Source organism: Bison bison, unplaced genomic scaffold (genome assembly GCF_000754665.1).
Source record: "Bison bison bison isolate TAMUID 2011002044 unplaced genomic scaffold, Bison_UMD1.0 scf7180017864270, whole genome shotgun sequence".
Lineage (NCBI taxonomy): Eukaryota > Metazoa > Chordata > Mammalia > Artiodactyla > Bovidae > Bison > Bison bison.
The window spans coordinates 3,231,454-3,245,272 of NW_011494842.1; the positions used below are offsets into that span (position 1 = coordinate 3,231,454).

At 37.8% G+C, this 13,819-nt stretch overlaps 1 protein-coding gene across 2 annotated transcripts in view; it reads right to left on the reverse strand.

The window, feature by feature from the left end:
* Positions 1–2,619: 2,619 nt before the first annotated feature.
* HCRTR2 (hypocretin (orexin) receptor 2) overlaps positions 2,620–13,819 on the reverse strand; it is a 131,163-nt gene continuing 119,963 nt past the window's right edge. Inside the window, exons 5-8 of one of the 2 annotated variants that reach the window (XM_010848541.1) lie at positions 11,581–11,801; positions 8,780–8,901; positions 5,154–5,379; positions 2,620–2,662 (exon numbers count right to left, since the gene is read on the reverse strand). In XM_010848541.1, the coding sequence (XP_010846843.1) occupies positions 2,620–2,662; positions 5,154–5,379; positions 8,780–8,901; positions 11,581–11,801 (612 nt within the window). Of the gene's footprint in view, positions 2,663–5,149; positions 5,380–8,779; positions 8,902–11,580; positions 11,802–13,819 lie in introns of those variants that run through there. The other variant, XM_010848542.1, reaches the window with a different exon arrangement.

Here is a 13,819-nt window from a genome sequence, read left to right on the forward strand (position 1 = left end):
TTCCCTGCTAGGCTGGGGGTGGGCCTGGGGGCTGGACAGCAGCTGGAGAGTGAAACAGTCGGGTCAGAAGGGCAGGGTCCAAGAAATGCTTTGAGAACTGTCCTCTGTGACTTCCATTCCTGGCCACTGGCCCCAGTGAAAGTGAAAAAGTGAAGCTGGGTGAGCTCACTTCATGGTTCCAGGAGGAGGTCTGGCCAAGCCTCTAGTCTGTCCTGATAGATCACTCAAAGCAGAAACCCTCACCGCTGCAACAGCCGGTCTCTCCCGGGATTCCACCCTGAGTTTCACTGTACTTTTAGAGACTATCCCACCTTCAAATCTTCTTTCTCTAGAAGGAGCCAAACAATGACCTTCCCCAGGTACTTTGGCGTCATTTTGATCAAAGTTAGAATCAACAGTGCTGAATAAAAATGAATTTTTAAATTAAAATCCTTGACAGTTGATTCTGTCATTTATCAGAATGGAAAGCAGGAAATACACGTTTTAAAATTTATCAGTGAACTTAAAATAGCCTTAAAAGTTTTAGAGACAATGACCAAGAGAAACACTGCTTATTTATGTAAATGCCAAACTACTAGTCTAAGAACAAATTGAAAATCACAAGGTCATCATTTCCTCTAAGTCAAAAGAAGATTTAATTTCTTAACTCAGATAAAAGCTCCAAAATTTAATACTCTATATATGCAGTTTTACATAATTTTTATGAAATATTTCTATCTTAATTCTAACCATCTTTATTATAGTACCTGCTCTTAAAAACAGCATTAAAAAACTTTTATATCATGATTATCTCTGATTATATAAACTTATTGGGAAACATATTTGGGTCATTAAGTACTGCACCAGAGGGCTTAATTCAATCCTTAACTGCAGAGATTTGACAGTAGTTATGAGTGAATATCCAACTTATCTAATGAACAACAACAATATCTTTCATACAATGGAGAGGATGGTGTGACTGTGATTATAGAATTCTCAGTATGGTTTTTACTTAAAAACTACCTAAGCAGCATCATTCATGGTAGTTGGGACACAATCACGTCAGATTGGATAAAAAATTTCTTCATGAAGACGCTTTAAATGTATAAAATAACTGTTAAACACGTGACATGATGTTACACATGTGGCATGCAACAATTCTAGAAACACATTTCATGAAAAACTTAAAAAGCATTATAACTCCAAAACTTACAAAGAAATTTTGAGATTATAGAAATATGTGGCAAAGTGGACAGAGTAATTCACTCCCTCTTTAATTGCAATAGTTCTCTAGAAAAGAGACCCCCTTGAATTTGGGGAGGTAAGTATTTTTCATGCCTTTGCACTTCATTTACTATGTACATAATGTAACAGAGTAGACGTAAATTGACAGTATTTTCTGTGTTTACATATATTGTTTCTGAAAAGAAATCTATAATTTTGCTCCATGCCATTTGAAAGCTAATGTACATAACCTAGCAGAATTTTTTTTTTCTTTTTTGACTTGTAACTTGTAGGAAGTAGAAAAGTCTTCTGTTGTAAAATTAACTGGAATTGCAAAGCTTTCTAAATGTTAATGGCTGCCCAGATTTTTTGAAATACAATTGATTATTATTATTTATATCAAGTGCAAAAACATCTATTATTGCGCTAGTATTAAAATAGTAATAGCTGTCCTCACAATTTGTGTCCAAAGTTATCTCTGAAGTTTGTCATTCTGATGTTGTCATTCAAGTTTATATACATTCAGATTACATCTTATAAGTATATTTTCCTTTATCTTCATGAAAACAATGTGCACTGGGAGTGAAGTTCAATATTATTGTGCCTAACACGTTTGTAATTAATTTATCCATGATTTATAACAGCTATTTAATACCCAAGAAACGTTCCCAGCCTTGGAGAATTTAGAAGCCATCTTCAGAAACTGAGAGTCATCTTTTTGCCAAGAACAAATGAATTCAAATATCAATATTGTCATAAATTTGTAGAAATTCAGAAATAATAAAGTTGAAATGGATCCTATATGAGGTAAAACTATTATTATTCTTACTGATAACAAAATTTCAGTGACACTAATGACATTTTAAATTCAATCTTTGAAATATAGCAAAGCAAGAGAGATACATATTCTATGTTAGCATCAAATAGTTCCAACATACTCCTTTAGGAAATCTCATTTGTGTTACTAACAGTACATAATGGGGTAATTAGTCGACCCTTTTTCCATAAGATTGGCAGGTTTGGGGAACACCTGTTTCTTTCCCCTTTGTCCTATTAAGGTCAGGACTGAATCCACACCTCTTAGGAGGATTCCTGCATCAACTAGTTGGCAGAAGAATGCATGGGCTGATAGCCCATTCCCACAGTTTCTTATAAGGACTGGTGTGTGTTTATTTGTTCTTTCCTTCTTTGAAAATTTAGACTTTTGTAAGGGTAAGTAAAACTGGAGATTTGAAAGTTTTAGTTAGAAACTCAGATCATCCAGCCAGCCATAAAGCACACAGGGCCTTAGAACCTGTCTCTCCACACTGCACTGGTAACACAGGGGCAAGTATTTCATGACCCATTCTCTCTTTGACTGAGATGACGCTGAGTGGTTCTCAACATTGATACTCGCCTCTTCTTTCTGACCTCCAATCAGGTTGACAGTAGTGATGATGATGATCCCTGTTGTAGATACCTGGGGAGTAAGATACTTTATTTCACATGGGGTAGTGTACAGATGCTAGATGCTAGTGTCTGGAGCAGAGGTCCAAATGTGAAGACCCTTCGGAACCACCTGTGGGGCTTGTGAGCACACAGATTCCTGAGTACCGCCCTCAGAGTTTCTGATCTGGGACAGGGTGAAAATCTGCGCAGCTAATGAGTTCCCAGGTGGTGCTGACAATGATGGTTCAGGAACCACATTTTCAGAACCACTGATTTAGAGCAAAGGAATTCTGACTTTTGAGTCCACATACCGTCACACAGCACACCTCTCTGAGCCTGTCTGTCTCCTCAGCTCTAGCTCTTGCTTTCTTGCCCTCTCTCTTCTTAAATGACGGTTAACTAGATATGTTAGGATCTGAAACATTTAGCTCTTACTCTGCGATACTACTTAGCTATTAAGGCATATTATCAATATTATTTGGCATTATCCGCAAACTGAAGTACTAGTTCCCATCACAATGTAAAAATCACAATTCTCTTTTCACACAGCATAAATAAGAAAAAAAAAAAAGTTCTCAGATATACAAAGAGGAGAAAGGAGAATTACAAAATTTGCTTTCATTGATATCATCCTGACAACTAGCAATATAATTTCAATAAACTTTGTTCAAGGGTAGTTTTTGCTTTGAAGAGCACACAGTAATCCCAATTCTAAGTCATGAAAACCTTTGATTATATTCTCTCTGAAAGTGATGAGTTGAAAAAAAGTAACAACAACAAAAAAACATAATTTTTATGTTCTGTGAAAATCTTTATTAAATATTCTCCTTAATTTTTGTTTTAATAAAATAAGAATGCCTGCTACTATACTATAAGAAGAGCAACTATCCACGAACATCTCTTTTACTTTTGATTTAATTTTAAAGTGACTATTTGAATCAGAATAATTTTGCAGAGAAGCAAATTGAAAATATTCAGTGCTTTGAACCCCAGATCTTCCACTTGCACAAAATATACTACACTCCCGTTCCTTTGTGTGTGAATTAAGAGCAAAACCCTGCATTCTCCTAACTACCTGGCTCTCAGCTGCAGGTATGGATAGAATTCACTGACATCAAGAGTCACTCTAAATAAACAGAAATAAAAAATTGCAACCTTCTTGCCCATGTCAGGGTAAGGACTGCCATCACTGGTTACTTCCTACTCTGAGTCTGAATCATCTCCCTGCATCCTCTACCAACAAGTTCCCCTCAGCGGCCTGGAGCTCTCTCAAAGGCATGTTCACATCCATCCTAACACAGTGGGTACCTTCTGGGAGGTGTTTGGTAAATGTTTGTATGCATGCATGCTAAGTTGCTTCAGTCGTGTCCAACTCTGCGACCCTATGGACTGTAGCCCACCAGGCTCCTCTGTCCATGTAATTCTCCAGCAAGAATACTGGAGTGGGTTGCCAAATCCTTCTCTAGGGGATCTGCCCAAACCAGAGATCAAACCCACATCTCCTGCAGCTCCTTCATTTCAGGTGGATTTTTTTTTTTTTTTTTTACTGCTGAGCCACTGGAGAAGACCTGATAAATGTTTATAAAATGTAAATAAATACAAATAATTACCATCAACTCTCCATGACATTAACCTGTCCAATATGGGACCCAGAGTGATTTGGTATTATACTACTACTTTTCTTTGTAAATTGCATTCTTAATTTCTCCTAGTAAGACCAATTATCTCATTTTTACTGGTTAGAAGAATGTGATTATGTTGTATCTTATTCTTCAATGTTAAAATCTTTCCTTAGAGATGGAAATTGCAAATTTATAGTACTCCAAAATTTATGTATGTATACAGAGCCTTCCTGGCTATTCATTAAAATGAGAAATACTAGTCATGTAAGATATAAACCCAAGAAAACTGTGTAACTGAGTTACACAGTTAATGGAAGATAAAGTTGAATAGCCTATATATTTAGTGTTGAAATATATATTTTGAGTTATCTAATATAATATGCTATTTTGTATATAAATATACTCTCAGATATCACATCATAATGACACTTCTCTTTAGTAATTTTTTAAAGCTATAAAGTCAACTAACATATCTCTTGTTAATCCAGAGCTAGTAACTGCTACTTCTTTTAGCAACCAAAAGAAAATCAAAAGATAAGTTTGGGAAAGTTTTACCCACCAATTTGAAGGTAGATTCAAATAACAATTAGCATTGGAAATTTTCACATTTTAATTGACACTAATCCTGGTACGTGAAGTTAAAAGTGAAACAGCCTGAAAATAAATCCAGTGAAAGCTTCGACTTCTAACATATTTCAATCAAAAGTTGAGAAATGATTTTAAACTGACTTTATTTCCAAAGAGCAAGAGATCATTTTCCCTTAAAAAAAGAAAAGGGGGGAGCGGTCCACACAGTAGTTCTCGCTTCAGATCAGCAGCATAACAAAGTTTCTGTGTACAGAGGTTTAAAAAAAGAAGAGTGGTCCTCAGACATCCTTCTCCTAGGCGTCAGCCTCCTACCAGTTCTGGAGGGGCCCGGCGCCGTTGGCCGCTGGGAGGGTGCTGATACTCGTGAGAACCACCTGCTCAGACAGTTTCGACACGTTATCAAAGTTGCTGATCTGCGTGGTCAGGGACTTGCGGCTCTCCGTGCTCGTCCGTCCCCTGGCCAGCCGGTCCTCCTGGCGGTGATGAACCCCAAGGCAACAGCAAGAAAATGCGGCTTTAAATTCCTCTCGAAACTTTCCTGGATGACCAGGGAGAATGAAAGGAGAAAAGAATTTTGCAGTCAGTATCTTTTAACCAGTCTCCAGTAGGGTACAAATGAGTGACTTCCTGGAGCGAAATCTACATGCGGGTGCAACATTTGATAAAAAGATAGAAAAAGGATATTTCTTTTTTGGAAGCTTTGTACAATCTTTGTTAAAAAATCATTTATTTTTAAATTGAAGTATCTTTGATTTACAATATCATGTTAGTCTTAGGTGTACAGCACAGTCATTCAGTTATAATTTTTCAGATTCCCTTTTATGTTGTTAGAAAATAATTGAGTATAGTTCCCTGTGCTATACAGTAGGTCCTTGTTGTTCATCTAGTTTTCTATTTGAAAGTGAAAGTGTTAGTCGCCCAGTCGTGTCTGACTCTTTGCGATCCCGTGGACTGTAGCCCACCAGGCTCCTCTGTCCATGTAGTTCTCCAGGCAAGAATACTGGAGTGGGTAACCTTGCCCTTCTCCAGGGGATCTTCCAAATCCAGGGATTGAGACTGGATCTCCTGCAATGTAGGCAGATTCTTTACTGTCTGAGCCACAGGGAAGACCTTGTGTATATATATGGAAGACCTTGTATTTATATGTATATATATATATACACACACACACACATACATATATATATATATTTATAAATAGTAGTGTGTGTATTTTAATCCCAAACTCCTAATTTATCCCTCCCACTTCCCCTCACTTTTCCCTTTGATAACCATAACTTTGTTTTCTATGTCTGTGGGTCTATCACTGTTATGTAAATATATTCATTTGTATATATGTTTTAAGATTCCACATGTAATTGACATTATGATATTTGTCTTTCTCCATCTTAGTATGATAATTTCTAGGTCCATTCATGTTGCTGCAAATATACATATATTTAATGGAATATTAGTCATAATAATTAAATAATGCTTAGTACATTGTTGAAATGATGAAACGTTTCCATAAAATAGTGAGACTGTTTTACATGCTCAGTGTTTGAAGTTTGTTTAATGTTTTTACAGGCAAACTACATATATTTGTGAATGTGGGTTGTTTTTCACTAGATTACTGTAGTACACTTGAGCACCAGCAGAAGGGTGCCCAGAGATATTTAATAATTTCAAAACTGATGAAACCTATGCTATACGTGGCCAAAGGTTTGCAGAAATCACCCCTGCACTGTATTGTGAAGAAATTGTTCTACTGACACAATCAGTTCAGCAAAATATCTAAAAAAGTACCTTAAACTAACTAGAAAGTTTCTTTTTGTAATCTGCGTGAAAGAAAGTGAAAGTGAAGTGGCTCAGTAGTGTCCTACTCTTTGAGACCCCGTGGACTGTAGCCTGCCAGGCTCCTCTGTCCAGGAGATTTCCCAGGCAAGAACACTGGAGTGGGTTGCCATTTCCTTCTCCAGGAGATCTTCCCGACCCAGGGATTGAACCCAAGTCTCCTACTTTGTAGGCAGACGCTTTACCGTCTGAGCCACCAGCGAAGTCCTATAATCTGCGAAAGGCAGAACAAAAAAACTGAATGAAAAATAAAAAACCCTAGAAGCTTTTCCTTATCTTTAAATTATTGATGTCACACTGAAGAAGGATAACCATGAAACAGTGACCTTTCAAGTCTCTAAGTATAAATGACAGCACTGGAAATCACCATTTCTTGTCTCTGAACTTCGATTAACTTACCTGGGTTATTGAGTGATTACAATCAGGGCCCAGTGACCTTCTTGCATCACTCTTAACCCCATCACGGCACTTTGACTGGTTCACTGGCTCCTACTTCAGACACTTCTCTCTCTTATGCTCTAATAGATTTCCCCTCCTTAGCGCAAGCTCAGGGCTTTAGGCACTCCTAAGCCCAGGGATTCTTTTTAAGTCCTGGCTCTACACGCCCCTCCTCCTTTCAAACAGCACGTGAGCAGTGGGCTCTGGGTATCCCAGTCTGAATGTAGTCTTTATTTTGGAGACTGGAGGTGAGTGAGCAAAGGCTTGAAAAGGGTGAAATGAATGCAAAACACCCTTCACATATACACCATCTGATTTGCTGAAAGATGAAATAAAGCAGAGATACAGAAGGTGCACGTGTGCTCAGCTGCTCTGTGGTGTCTGACTCTTTGTGACCCAATGGACCCTCTGTCCATGGAATTTCCCAGACAAGAATAGTGGAGTGGGGTTGCTGTTTCCTTCTCCCGGGGATCCCCCGGCCCAAGGATCAAACCCACATCTCCTGCATCGGCAGGCGGATCCTTTACCACTGTGCCATCTGGACAGCCATATAGAGGGTACATGCCATGACTGAAAAAAAAAAAGTTATTTAAAAAAGCCTAATTGATTGTTCATTTGTCTTTTGAGGAGGACTTTGCTGGTGGCTCTCAATGCAGGGAGCGTGGGTCCAATCCCTGGTCAGGCCCCTAAGATCCCATATGTCACATGGTGAGGCCAAATAAATAAACAAATACAACTTTTAAAAGTGGCTATACCATTAAAACGGAGAAAGCAATGGCACCCCACTCCAGTACTCTTGCCTGGAAAATCCCATGGATGGAGGAGCCTGGTGGGCTGCAGTCCATGGGGTCGCTGAGAGTCGGACACGACTGAGCAACTTCACTTTCACTTTTCACTTTCATGCATTGGAGAAGGAAATGGCAACCCACTCCAGTGTTCTTGCCTGGAGGAATCCCAGGGATGGGGGAGCCTGGTGGGCTGCCGCCTACGGGATCGCACAGAGTCGGACATGACTGAAGCAACTTAGCAGCAGCAGCAGCATACCATTAAAAAGTTTTTAGTTAAATGATTTTCATAATTATATTGATTCCATAAACAGAGATGGGTGGAATCTATGTGCGTGTGGTCTGTTTAATTCAGTGTTATTTAGGAGGAATATAATTTTTGGGGTCAGTGAGAAATCTTGAGATAAGCCCAAGAGATATTAATTACCCACAAGAGAAATGTAAATACAGAGAAATACCTAAAAATACAAAGGTTCCAACTCCATCTCAATTAGGCTATAAATATTGGCAAAGGAAATGATATAAGCAAGGCTGTTTTATTTTCAGATAAAATGATTTTACATCTTGGTAAATCATAAGTTTACTGTATGACAAGCAAGATTCTTATCCAGTTCTCACAATTTCACTTTCCTATTTCAACTTTTCTTCTAAACTTAATGGAAAAAAGTTACTTAGATAATTTTCTCTGTTTGTTAGGTAACAAGTATTCCTTCTCATAAGGGAAGGAAAACTAAAGACCAGTTAGATCAGCCAAAAAAAAAAAAAAATCCTCATTACATTGCAACTAAGCCCTTCCTGCAGTTCAAGAGTGTTCACACCTTCTGGTCATCCATCCCTTGCCCTGGGCTGTAGTTTGTAGAGAAGAAACAGGTGAAAACTCACCACTGAGAAAATTATAAATAATTGGGTTCGCAGCACTGTTAGCATATACAAGCCAGTGTGCAAATGTAAACCAGGCATATACAGTCTCTCTGTCTTCCGTGTGGGTAAACATCCCAAACACTCTGCAGGAAAAGACACAGTAACAGGAAGTCAGTGAGGTTCTGGAAAGTTCCTTTACATAAGCAAAGTCAAGGGTCACCCAAGGCCTAGGTCGCAGCCACCTGGCTCCAGTGCTGCCCTGCAGGACGGACCACTTACAGGCTTAGGTACCACAGGGCCAGAAGAACTTCAGCCCCTGAAGGGCACCTAAGGGCACAGTTAGTACTGTCATAAATCAAGAGCCAGCTCGGGTCAGAGAAGAAGGGGCTTTCTCCCTTATAAAGGATGAGTGCAGTAAGAATACGGAGGTGGACTATGTATCGCTCTCCCATCTTTCATGTTGTTTCTGTTCACAGTGGAGTAGTGTTTGTTAATATTCCATTTCATTTTATCCTTATGTTAAATTGAGAGTATAAGATTAACAATGTCCTCATTTCAGGAGTACTACAAAGTGATTCACTTGTACATATACATGCATTTCTTCTTTGTGAAGTTCCTTTCCCATCTAGGTTATTACAGAACATTGAGCAGAGTTCCCTGTGCTATACAGTGCGTCCTTGTTGGTTATCTATTTTCAATAGAGACATGTGTGTATACAGCACTCCTAAATTGCTGTCTGCATGCACTACTCACTACTTTTATTTGTGCGTTGATCAGAGTATTACATTTCTTCAACTTCAGTCTTAACGCTTTGCTGAAATTGGGCTTCTGGGATTTTTTTTTTTTTTTAATATGCAGAGGAGAACTAGTTTTCAGTTGGCAAAATTCTGATAATGTCTTAAAATTTTTAAGTTTTAATGTTTTTATTCATTATTTTAAACTCTGACAAATATTGTATTACTGTATCCTTAAAGGTCATTTTTAAGATTTGTTCTTTTTTTTTAAATAATAGAAATTTTAATTACTTATATATACTCATGCACATATACAACCTTCCTACACTGTGACAAATGCATAGTTACACATCTCTTTCATGTCTAACCTCGCTTATGCTTTATGACTTGACATCTGTCCGTAGAAGCTCAAAATTTACTTAATTTTTCTGATAATAGAGTGTAATGAATTTAATCATTTGACAAAATAATATTTGTTCTATACTTTGAAATATCTCAGCTATCAAATTCTATTCACTAGACAAGAGCAGGCAACTTGTAACTACTTGATAAATTTGTAGGCTGAAGATTATAATGCATTTCTTGACAGAGGTTTTGTCATTGAATGTGGATTTTGCGCCGATGATAGAAACACGTTGTCGGAATAACGTGATGTTCTATGGAGTACTCTAGTCTTACAAAAATATAATATATAGTGAGACAATGTGGGTAAATGGAATTAATGTTATGACCCTCTATCACAATATATCTTTGAAATAATATACAAACCAGACTTGCTTTAAAGATGTTGGTTTTGACTAGCCAGACAAACTGACTGCTAAAGAAAAGAATTAAAGATTTTATTTGTAAGAGAAAGAAAACAAAAGTATAAAATGAGAGGGCAAACAGAGACAAGTATTAGAAGAAAATGTGTGTGGTAAAGAGAAAAACAACTTTAGAGGTTATTTTGAAGTTTTCATTTTGTGACAGAGACCAGAAGACTCAAAAAACGGAAACTATTTTAAATTTAACATGGGTTTTCTCCTTAGAAAGCCATTTATTTTCCTCGGAAAGGAAGGTCTGTAAGTCAGAAGAATAGACATATTATGGACAAGCAGGTATTTGGAACCAGCCCTCAACTAGGGCTGAGATGCAGGAAATCCAAGTGTGTCTTTGAGAGAGCAGTACATCCAATTTTCACTGAGTTTAGACAGACTAAAATAAAAGTACCAAAAAAAGAGAGAGAGAAAATCTATCCAGTATGTTTATAGGTTCTTAGGAACAAAAAACATCATTTTGCATCAGACTAGAATACATTTGTCTGTTTGGGACCAGCCTCTGTGCAACTATTAAGATAATTTCCAATAAAGATGGTTGAAGATGGGTACCACTGCCCCGTATCAGCTGATCATGTTGGCCAATTGTTTTAACTTAAAAGCGTATCTGCAGGGTTACAGGAACGTAACTTTACGTAACTTTTCTCACTGAAAAGCTTTGTGTTGATTTTGGTTATTAACACTATTCACCTATTCACCCTAAACTTGATTTGCTGACTTCAGAGAAATGGATTTTCTTTCTTTCTGTTTAAGCATTCAAAACACAGTACATGCTGTGATTCCATTTGTATATGTGTGTGTGCTCATAAATGCACTTTTAAGTATAATTAGAATGCTAACACAATGATTATCTCTTTTTGTCCTTTAGATAAAATTCTGTCACCGTTCCCTATGTCTTTGAGAACGAAGTTGGAAAACCCATTTGTTCTGATCAAAAAAAAGCTCCAAGCTGTAAATGAGTTTTTTGCATCAGAATTTTTTCTGCATCTGAGATTCAGCAATTAACTTGAAGAGGTCAGGGGGAACATCTGTTTTCTGTCTGTCATTCAATAGAGAATTAGCATGGATAAGAGCATTTAAAGTCCCAGCACTCTAAAAAGCTGTGTGTTCTTACCTGCTGGTAACAACAACACATTTGAGTTATCTGGCCTGACAAGCTATCTCGGCAGACAGCTTAGAATTTTTCTCTGGTTTAAAAAAAAAAAAAAAGTCCTTAATTAAGAACCAAGAGAAATGGCAGATCTCTTCATTTTCAAATAATAAGTAGCTTTACCTCTTTAGCACATTGAGGATACTAATTGGGAGATAGCAAATTGCAAACACCAAGAGCACAACCATCAACATCCGGGCTGTTTTCCGTCTGGCTCGGATCTGCTTTATTTCAGCGGCCACGGCGCTAATCCTGGATTTGGTCTGCTGTCCGGGCCCCCGAGGCTGCGAAAGAGGCTGCAGGGCCTTCCATTTTCTCTGGACGACCGAAGATGTTCCAGGAATCTGAAAGGAGTGCAGATCCTTTATTGCTATCTGATTTAGGAAAGTTCCACTTCGGAGGAGTAATTGGAAGACATAGTAAGGAGAGTATCCCAGACACCTGTGGCCTGGGAGGTTTGCTGAGTGGAGTGTGTTCTGGAGTAAAACTGTCAAGCGCCAAGTAGGAGTCTGGGTGGAAACAGAACAGTTGCAACATCATAATTTTGTCAAGGGCTAAAGAGAGCTGCAAATGGAAAACATATCTCTTTATAAAAAGAGAAGTTGTCCCCACAAAGGAATATTTTTCAGTACTAAAAAGAAATGAGTTATCAAGCCATGAAAAAAATAGAGAGGGACCTTAGACGCATACTACTAAGTAAAAGGAATCACGCTAAAAAGGTTACCTGTGGTAGGGTTCCAAATATATGATATCCTGAAAAAGGTGAACATACGGAGAGTAGAATGATGAGTGGTTGCCAAGGGTAAGGGGAGATGAATGAATTAGCATAGCACAGAGGATTTCAGGGCAGGCGATATACTCTGCATGATGGATACATTTCCTCACACATTATACATTGTGTCTGAATATACCATCTAAACACATAGACTGTACCTCAAAAGTGAATCGTAAGGTAAACTGTGACCATGATGGATAGATGCAGGTGCATCAGTTTTAACAAATGTATCACGCTGCTGGAGGATGTTGAAAATGGGGATGGAGGGAGGGCAGAGATAGGAAAACTCTGTAACTTCCACTCAATTTTTCTGTGACTTTGTAACTACTCTTTGAGAAAAAAATTCTTGATTTAAGAGAGAGAAATGAAAACTGGGGAAGCAGAGCACCTATTAGGAATTCTGATTCAGCTCAGATACCTGGAGTTGAAACAGACTGAACCCCTAACTAAGCAAGGTGATTTCAAAGTAACCTGCATGGCTTTCCATGCATCAGCACTGCCACCTGCTGGCAGATGGAGAGTTGGGACTTTTGTTAGGGTTTCTGCTTCTCGGGTTTAAGGTAAACCTTTAAATAAAAGGAATAAAAACAAAACAAAACAGTCTCTGTTGCTTATTATTTGTTCTTATAAAATTTCTCGAAGTCAACTTTAAAATTCACATAAAACCTTGAAAATCCCTTCCATGATCATTTCCAATAGCTGGAATTTGTAACATCAGTTACGCAACATGTACTTTTCCATTTCTTTTCAAAGTTATTTGATAATAGCAGGGAGTCCCTCCAAGTATAATATTGTCTTAATTATAAGCTCATTAAGATTGATAGGGTTTAGTGAGCAAAACAATAAAATTCAGTATGTGTAATTTTTTAAGGGGAAAATGTGCCAACAAGCACACCATAAGAACATCCTAGTTCTATTAAGATTATTCAGCTGTTGCTTTTCTCTCTGCACCTAAAGCCAGAACAGACCGGCGTGTCCCTATGGTCTCTCACAATGCATGTTGGATGGATTCTGTTGCTTTATCCCTCACAAGATCCAGGTCTGTTAGATAATCTTTAATTTGAGAACAGAATTTTACTTTGATTTCCATAGAGATGAATTGATATGATGTTTCTTTTGAACATAACTATTCCCTCTCAAAAAGGAGCAAATGAAAATAAGGAAAACCTGCCTTTAAATTGAAAAACATTTGACAAATGATTTATCTTTGGATTCTCTATGTTCTGCCATGTAGGCTGACCTATCACATCAAGGTAGCCCCACTCAATCTTCTTATCTATTGGCTGAGCATTCTTCCTCTTCCATGAGTCTTTTTTAAGCAGTCATTTTAAAAAATAATTGAGAAATTGCAATGGATGTTGGAAATTCCCAGAAGACCTCTAGCATGAGTAACCCTATTAATGTCTGATAAATTGTCTTGAACTCTTTCCTAAACAATCTATAAGAGCATTTAAACTGAAGCAATCTATTATTCAGTGCTCCCCTGAGGGAAAAAGAATCAATATCTTGCATCTGATGACTTCTGCAAACATCAGAAAAAGTTGCCATAAAGAGAAACTGGTACAGTGAGCATGACTATGGTTCCTG